An 8,736-nucleotide genomic window follows, 5' to 3' on the forward strand; every position below is an offset into this window, starting at 1 on the left:
GAAACAAGAGGTTAGCAAGATTGACCAGAGGGATGTCCTGATACTCATGTGGAGCCAAATTATATGCTTTTTGCAAACAGGTGATAGCAAAGGTGCTATTTCCAACTGCACGCCAGTACAATCCAGCTTCATTAAGCACAAGCCATAGAGGATCTTCTGGCTATAGGAGAGTCAGGGAAAAGGATAAAAACACCCACAAAGAGGTGTCTCAGGACGACAGAATTGCCTGCTCTTTAGTAAGAAACAAATATAAATCACCCCTGCACACTAACTTTTAACTAGATACAAAAGTGACTCTGCTGTGAGTGCTTCGATTCTGCTCAGACTGACATGATTTACAGTCTGAACTGCAATTCAGGAGCAGCTGTTGCTCACACTCTATTCATATCATGACCACATGGCCTTATATCATGACACAACATCCCTTAGAACTGATAATGGTTACTACACTTCAGGAAGTTCATTTGTGAGCCACTTTAGGGCCTTAAAATCATACTGACACAGACCTGTGTATAAATGTTATAGTCCGGAAGTCAGGCAGCTTTAACTTGTAGTTAGATGTGCTTCCAGTTCTTACATCCAACATTACCTATCCCTGTCAATCTAAGGTTTCAGAGATGTTTTCTCTTAGAATTAGTTATCTATTTGTCTTATGAAAGTTGAAAACTGACATGTATTAGATACTGTTTAAAGTTGTAAGCAGGTAGTGAGGGTAGGTGGAAGAAGGGAGGAAGTATCAAATGCACCTTGAACATTCCTTCCTCCCCTTTCACCTACAGCAGAAAAAAAACCCCACTCACCCTAGAGGAGAAAGAGCAAACTTTTAAAATACTGACAGGAGGACAGAGGTAGGTAAAACATTCACTTTCAGATGTACTTTGAAATGATTTAGAAACACGTTCTAGTTTTTAGTATTTTCAGCATTCTGTGTTACCCAATTCCACAAAGAGTTTAGAGCAACAACTGAAACTGATGTCCAATCCAACCTACAGGTCTGAAGCCCAGATACATGCATGAGTAGGAAACATGCAGCTAGGACTGAAGAAGGAAAACAGATAAGGACCTTTAGAGGAGCACTGCACCAATGCAATGCAGCTAGTGTTACAGCAATATCGTGGTGAAAAATTAAATAGTAAGATTTTGTTCCAGATTTTAAGAAACCTCTCACACAGGAAGGTTCTGACTACAGTTCTAGATGAATTGGAAGGCATCAATAGGATATAAGGCTTTTTGTTTGGAGTACCTTACATAATCTGTAATTTAATTTAAGAGTATTTCTGACCCTCTTTTGCAACTCCAAACCCTTCACTGATTACACTTCACACACAGGTCTCAATGCTCTTTCTTCAATTAAATCCACAGCAAGTTATTATCCTTTTGTCTTCCCCAATACAAAGACACCAACTGTAGCATTCCTGATCTACAGAGGTTATCATCAGCAGAAGAGTCATGACTGTTCTTACATCACTGTTCTTACACCAGCACCTAAATGACCAAGAATTTCAGGTTTTTTGCATCATGGCAACAGAGTACTACAGTTAAAACCAAACCACCCATGCACTGCCCAGGAAGGCATTAGACACACACAGGACTGTTCTGAACAACAGAATAGGAGGAATCAACTCCTACTGTTCATTTTTCTTCTGTTGAGACAGATGCACATAATAAGTGGTACTGATTTTAAACTGAAAAAAACCACATACATATAACTGCCTTGACACAACTTCTACAAGGAAGTTAAACTGAGAAATATCAGCTTGACATGCCAAAAAGAGTCAATCTCTATCTCAATGCTTCCTGTCACTTGACTTGGGATGACTCCCAAAGGCCCCACGCACGATGGAGGTGGCAGATGTACATGATTTGCCCCAGAGTGCTAATTATCCTGACAGAAGATTGACAGAAGGTTGGTTTCTTGGGAGGGAGGGTGGGGGGGAAGGCAGGGGAGTGGGAAGGAGGAGGAAGAGCAAAAGGCAGGCATGCAGGGAGGGGTGACAGACGGAGGAGTAGTTCCAAGCTATTGCTCTCAATTAAGCAAGTGGTTACCAAAATTAGCTGATAGATTGCTGCTCCATGTCCTGCAGTTGCAACAAAACCAAGGAACTGTTTGGTTCCCATTAAGCTACATTAGATACTTCTCTATATGTTTGTGCTTTACTTGTAAACATGGATTTTTAAGTTAGTTTCATCTCAGTTACAGGCAGCAAATAAACCTCTTTCTTGCACACCACTGACTGACTACTTTAGCAGTACATAAACAAGCCTCAAGTAAGGACTGTGAATTTATCTCATGCTTGACATACCTTTTTCATGGCACGATCTAGAAACACTCCTATCTTTGCCTGGGTAATAGTTTCATTGTTGATACGAGAATGCAAAACCTGGAATACAAAGAGTTTGGTTTGTTTTAAAGCAACTGAAAGGATGTTATAGTCTCTATCTACATGGGTCATTCAAGTCTCACTTCCTCAGGCCTTCCCTGCAGCAAAGGGAAGGGAAGGATATTGTTCTAAACAGAGGATCTAAACATGGAACACTTAAAGCAGCCAAACTCCAGAATGCAATATGAAGGACTCATCATAGCCTTAAGTTACCAGCTGGGTAGAATGCAGGAGTACTTGGAGACACCAAGAAGAGGAATCATGTCAAGTGACTGTGAGAAGATTAAAAAGAAAGCTGTAATTTCAAATAGTACATTAAACTTCCTATTCTGTCTGCTTTTGATCAGCAAATGAAATAAGTCAGGCAAGAAGTCTTATGCTGAGTGACTAGTTCTCCCTTTCTCCATCCATTAGAAAGCACTTGCTCATCTTTTCTGGAAGTACTGATTACCTTGTGATACCAAGGAATCTCTTAAATATCAAAATCTTTCATGTTCCCAGTAAGATTTTTAAGGCAATAAAGAGGAGAATTTTAAACCAGAAGAGAACCATTGAGAAAACATGTCTTACTTGTCTTGCTCGATCATCTGGCATCCTGAATTTCAAGTCCAGATTAGTGTCTAGTTCCTTGACCAGTATGTTTAGAGATTCATTGTTACGAGCATCAGTAATGGAAGAACAATCTGGTGCCTGTGCTTCTCCATGCTCAACAGCATCCCTTGGGGTGCTCAGGATTGTCTGGACTCTAGCAAGAAGAAGAACCAAGACAAACTAGTAGCATGTGCTGCATGTCACTACCCACAAACATCACAATCAGCCATGTATCAATTGACAAGCCTTGTACTGTCAATTGCCATGAGACAGGAGCTGCAAACTATAAGAATTCAAGGACCACTCTTCCCTGGAAAAGTCATTAATAAGTAGAGTCTTTACTTTCATTTTTAAGCACAGACACCAGGAACAATGGACAATGCAGTAGAGATAACAAACAGAAGGTTCTCCTATTATACCAACATGGATTCTACAAAGTTTAGGAGTAAACATGTAAGTGAAAAAGAAAATGCTGGAGGTTTTTATACTAAAAATTGATTTCAAAAACATCACGAGGTAGCCAAATTGTTTATGAAGAATACTGTAAGCTGAAGACTGTTGGGTTTTTTTCCACAGAAAGCCTCAGGAACTTGGTGGATGGGAAGCTTTAACACATGCCCAACCCTAGTATCACAGTGCCTAGGCAGATGAAGAGAGCTTTTCCATCACCACTACTGTAATTTCAGTGACTAGGATATTCTGACACTGCACTGACCTATGTAAGTTAGCTACTGTGACAGACACATTTATTTTATCCTGTGTAATAACAGACTTTACTATTCCTACAGCTAAGCTGATTTTCTACCTCTGTCCCAAAGGAATGAACAGTTTTCCACTTCTTTTTTTAGTATTTTCTCATTTTCATCACTTTCTGCTATCAAGATTAAAGCTAAGAGGATGTATGTAATGTAAACAGTTAAGTGTAGTTATCAAATAGATGCTAACCTCATTCTCTCTCTCTCAAGGTCTTGCTTTTAAGAACATACTTCACAAGACATTCAGACTTGTGTTTAAATCCTCGTTCTTTTAGCAACACTGTCCATATTTTGTGTATTCACCTTGTACTAACAGTCAGGGAAGAATCACCATGAAATGGGATCTGATTGCCTTCCTCCTGTGTAAAAGAGGTCTGAACACATCTGTGCTGATGTTCAACCTGTGTTGATTACTCACTGCATCCATCTTCTCCACAAAGGAAATACTCATTTAGATTTCAGCGTGCAAATCGACAAATTTTCAAAGTCAACACTTGCCTGAATCCCCTGTTTTCTGGAGGCAAGAAATAAGTTGGCAGTTCTTCTGGGTCAGGAATTTTGGGGAAGGATTGAATGCATTCTGCTCGCTGAGGCCACAGAATATGCTGCTTGTCCTAAGGCGGAAAAGAATCATTTTTCATTGTTTCCTCAACATTTTTAAGATTCTAACTAACAAGCCATTAAGAACATAAGGAATAATCTGGAAAAAACCAAGAGATCTTTAAAACTATTATTTTCCATCTTTTTGGAATATCAGCAGTTAACTTTTCTATCTTTACTCAGATGTAGCACTTCACTTGCAGCAGATGTTTACAGAACAACTCTCTCTGTGCTGTAGTAGAGTTCCAAATGATGGGAAACTAGTACAGAGAAACTGGAGATGCTTGTATGGTGAAGAAATTCAGACTGCTATATTCTCCAGTGCTGCTACATTTCCAAATTGTAGCCCAAATGCTAAGAAGTTTCATGTAAACAAGGACAAGAGTCACTCTCACTGCTCCTCTTTGAAAGGGCAAAGATTATCCTCTTCACTCACTCTGTTGGGTTCTACACTCCACACTGACACCACAGAACGAGCCACAGGGGAAGACTGCAAGGACTGGCTGTGGTCACTTTGGTTGGCATAAAGATCCAAATTCACTGATGTCATACTAGAAGTTGAAGAGTCTTCACCAAACTGGAAACAACAGAAAAACAGAACTGAATCAAGCAAAGAGATGGTACATTACTGGCTGAATTTCTGCATGTTATTCCCACCCCCATTTAGGTAGTTAAGCCTCAGTGATGAGTTGAAATTTGGGTAGCAGACAAAAGAAGAACAAAAAAAAAAAGGAAATTTAAGCCTCTTGATCCACTGACACCATGGAAAAGTGATATTCATGTTGTGAAAACACAAGTGCAAATCAAAGAAAAAAATGCTAAAAGGTACCAAGCAAACAAAAAGGTACCACAAACAAAATCTCCTTATCCAGACTGCGTAACTCAAGTTCAAGTCAGATTTCTTGTGGTTTTTGGCTTTCAAAATTAACTTGACACTCTGAAATTATAAGTGATTGTATAGTATAGATTGTGATAGTATAAATTACTATACTAGGAAAAACAGCCAAGAAGAAAACTGTAAGATTAAAAATAATGATTCCTGGTTCTTAAACTAGTTAAGGGGAAACTCCAGACCATAGTCCACACTGCAAAATAGAGGAAATCACAATCCTTCTCTGTAGTTCCAATACAGAAGATGTTGCTTGGGTGGCTGTTCTGGATCTCCAGGATTAGTGTACACTTGCTTCCAGTACTCCTGTATCACATTTCCTTGGTGCAACCACGGAAAAAGATTTTGGACTAAAAGGAAGTTTTGCAACTCAAGTAATTCCAATAATTCTCTTTTATGAGTAAACCAAAGCCTTATATAATAAACCCTCCATGTTTCTACAACTCACAGACAATCTCGACTTGTATTAATAGCAAAACAAACTAGCACTGAAATACTCAGGAACAAAAAATGACTAAAAGATTTCTTACCACACCCAAAATGTACCCTCTTTGTCAGGCCTGAAAAGAATGGGACTATTCTGCCAGTAAGGCAAATGGGATGGAACTCAAACAGTGGTATCAGTTCACAGGCAAACCTGAACATATTCCACGTTTTCAAAAATGTCTCCGCGGTGGTAGCGAACAGGCTGGTCCCACTGGCAGTGCAGGCTGTGCTGCTGGTTGCCCAGTCTACAAATCTGATGGTTCCCTGCAGAGCACAAACCATTTTTTCATATCACGCAAGTGTGGTTTCCAAGGAGACAAAGACAGGATAAAGGCAACCCTTCTGCCCCCAGTTCGGTCAGTCCTTTTTATTTCAGCAGCCCAAAGGAAACTCCAACTTCAAGGGTCTCAAATAAATCCTTGTTCAGGAACATCCTGCAATCACTTGTTTTAGTGACCAAACCACGGCAGCCAATCAGGGCCATCTTAATATACACAGAAGTCTTGTCCAGACATTAATCTAGGTATGTCCAATACTTCATAGAATCAGGGAATTTTAGGGGTTGGAATGGAGCTTAGGGACCATCCAGGCCAAACCCCCTGCCCTGGGCAGGGACACCTCCCACCAGAGCAGGTTGCTCAAGGCTTCATCCAATCTGGCTGTGAACACTGCCAGGGTTGGGGCAGCCACAGCCTCCCTGGGCAAACTGGGCCAGTGTCTCACCACCCTGACAGGGAAAAACTGCCTAACATCTATCCTAAACTTCCCTCCTTCAATTTAAAGCCATTGCCCCTTGTCCTGTCCCTGCAGCTCCTAACACAGAGTCCCTCTGCAGCTTCCCTGGAGCCCCTTCAGATACTGATAGGCTACTATGAGGTCTCCACACAACCTTCTCTTCTCCAGGCTCAACAGCCCCAACTCCCTCAGCCTGTCCTCACAGGGGAGATGCTCCAGACCTCATTGCTTTAATGAGCATGAACACTAAAAAGTTGTACCTAATTGAGCTTCTTTTGCCATCTGTGTCTCATGAATGATGTTCCTCAAGATTTGTTCCTCCTGGATGAGCTTGTACTTGTCTAAGACATCTTGTTGCCGAAGGTAATGGTCATGCTGCTTCTGATACTCCTTTAATTCATTTAACGTTCGCTGAAGTGATCTTGAAAATTCAAGAGTGGAAAAGATTCACTTGGAACACACTCTAAAACAGCAACTTCTCCTACAGCACTGCCCATTCTCAACTTGGGGTTTCTTAAGATATTCTTATGCTTAATTCTGTTGCATAGTCCAAGAAATATAGAAAGCTGAACAATCATGATTCTTTTTGAAAAGCAAATTATTGCTGCAACAGAACCACACAAGTTGGACTGTATGCATTGCCACTGGGATACTTCTGTAGTTACCTGTGCTGAGCTTCCAACTTTTGCTCCAGCTTTTGCTGACACAGCACAGCATGCTTCCTTTTCACAGCTTGCTCAAAGCCTGGTTTGGCCTGCAGAGCATGGTCGTAACACAGGACTGAGTGGTTGTACTCTCCAAGCATCTGAAGAACGACCAAGGCAGAAAATCAATCATAATTCAGTAATATTTAATACAAAATATTCAATTCCTAGAGAAGTCACTAACTCCAATTGGAACTTATGGTAACAAGCAACTTGTCATTTCTCACACTCAAACCACTATGTCTACCAAAGAAAGGCTGCAGAAGAATTTTCCTGGGATAGTATTATCCAGATAAAAACTTTTGCTGAAAGACAGACTTGTGGATCAAACTCTCTTGACAGAACTTTAAACACTGAGCAGGAAATGCATGTAGAACACAAGACATGTTGTAAAAGAGTAAAGCACTGCAAGTCAAGCCAGAAAGACAAAACAATATGCAGTTTTCCTCGAGTCTTGGAAAACAAAGACTGTATTTACCGCATATATATTTCCCAGAGTGTAATAGCTGGTGAAGAAGTCACTGTAATCCAGGGCTGCATGAACCACAATAGCTGCATCAGCAGAGAAGTGAGCTCGGTGCAGAATATTTGCCAGATTTACCAGTGCAATATCTTTGTTTTGCCTGAAAGAATAAAGGAATATGGTAAGAAAAACAACAAAAGAAAAAACAGACATTAAAAGAGGGTCAGAGTGTGCAGGAATCATGCATAAGGAAACACTCAGTAGTCAGACATGTATTAACATACATATTTCATAGAAAAATGTCTCAACTATACCTAGTACAGCACACAGAGACTGAGAACAAGGAAAATGGATCACTCCTCAGGATATAGTCTTATATACTAAAACTGGTCCACTAATTAGGATAACCAGAAGAGCAGTCTGAAAAGAAATCCTTCTTACCTTGAAGAGAAATGCAGGGCACGCATGGCACATTCCACTACTTGGTATGGCTCGTTCTTTATTCGCCAGTAAAAAGAAGCCATGTTATAGAGCACCCAGGAGGAAGAGTTCTGCAGTGAGGAGAAATACATGAACAGTGCAAACTACCAGGGCATGAACTAAAAGGCTAATCAGGGATGAAAAGCTGAGCCCCAAAGTTGCTCTAAGTACTCCTCCTCCACTGGACAGCTGCTGTTTGGCAACAGCTGTGAATGCTGAGGAAGAACGAACTAGCATAGAAATATATCAAAGAAATAGAACTTCTGCCTTTTGGGCAGGAAAGATTCAACATGAGAAGAAATGAGAGGTGGCAGTAGTTTAAACATCAGCAATTTAGCTGGAGTTCAATGAGAGTTCCTAGATTTTGCATAAAGGTTTTGCAGTTCTGGGCCCCTCAGTTCAGGAGGGACATTGAGGGGCTGGAGCAGGTCCAGAGCAGAGCAACGAGGCTGGTGAAGGGACTGGAGCACAAGTGCCATGAGGAGAGGCTGAGGGAGCTGGGGGTGTTCAGCCTGGAGAAGAGGAGGCTCAGGGGAGACCTTCTCACCCTCTGCAACTCCCTGACAGGAGGTTGGAGTCAGGTGGGGGTTGGTCTCTTCTCCCAGGCAACCAGCAGCAGGACAAGAGGGCACAGACTCAAGCTCTGCCAGGG

At 41.1% G+C, this 8,736-nt stretch overlaps 1 protein-coding gene across 1 annotated transcript in view; it reads right to left on the reverse strand.

Moving 5' to 3' along the window:
* The window catches only part of TTC17 (tetratricopeptide repeat domain 17), a 34,797-nt gene that overhangs the window by 20,096 nt on the left and 5,965 nt on the right, over positions 1-8,736 (reverse strand). The window contains 11 exon segments of the mRNA XM_009084229.1: position 1; positions 4-160; positions 2,304-2,381; positions 2,952-3,126; positions 4,226-4,341; positions 4,764-4,904; positions 5,854-5,966; positions 6,698-6,858; positions 7,103-7,242; positions 7,620-7,764; positions 8,046-8,155. The exon segment at position 1 is cut by the window's left edge and continues 64 nt beyond it. Coding sequence (XP_009082477.1) covers position 1; positions 4-160; positions 2,304-2,381; positions 2,952-3,126; positions 4,226-4,341; positions 4,764-4,904; positions 5,854-5,966; positions 6,698-6,858; positions 7,103-7,242; positions 7,620-7,764; positions 8,046-8,155 — 1,337 coding nt within the window.

The sequence above is a fragment of the Acanthisitta chloris genome, unplaced genomic scaffold, assembly GCF_000695815.1.
Source record: "Acanthisitta chloris isolate BGI_N310 unplaced genomic scaffold, ASM69581v1 scaffold30871, whole genome shotgun sequence".
Classification (NCBI taxonomy): Eukaryota; Metazoa; Chordata; class Aves; order Passeriformes; family Acanthisittidae; genus Acanthisitta; species Acanthisitta chloris.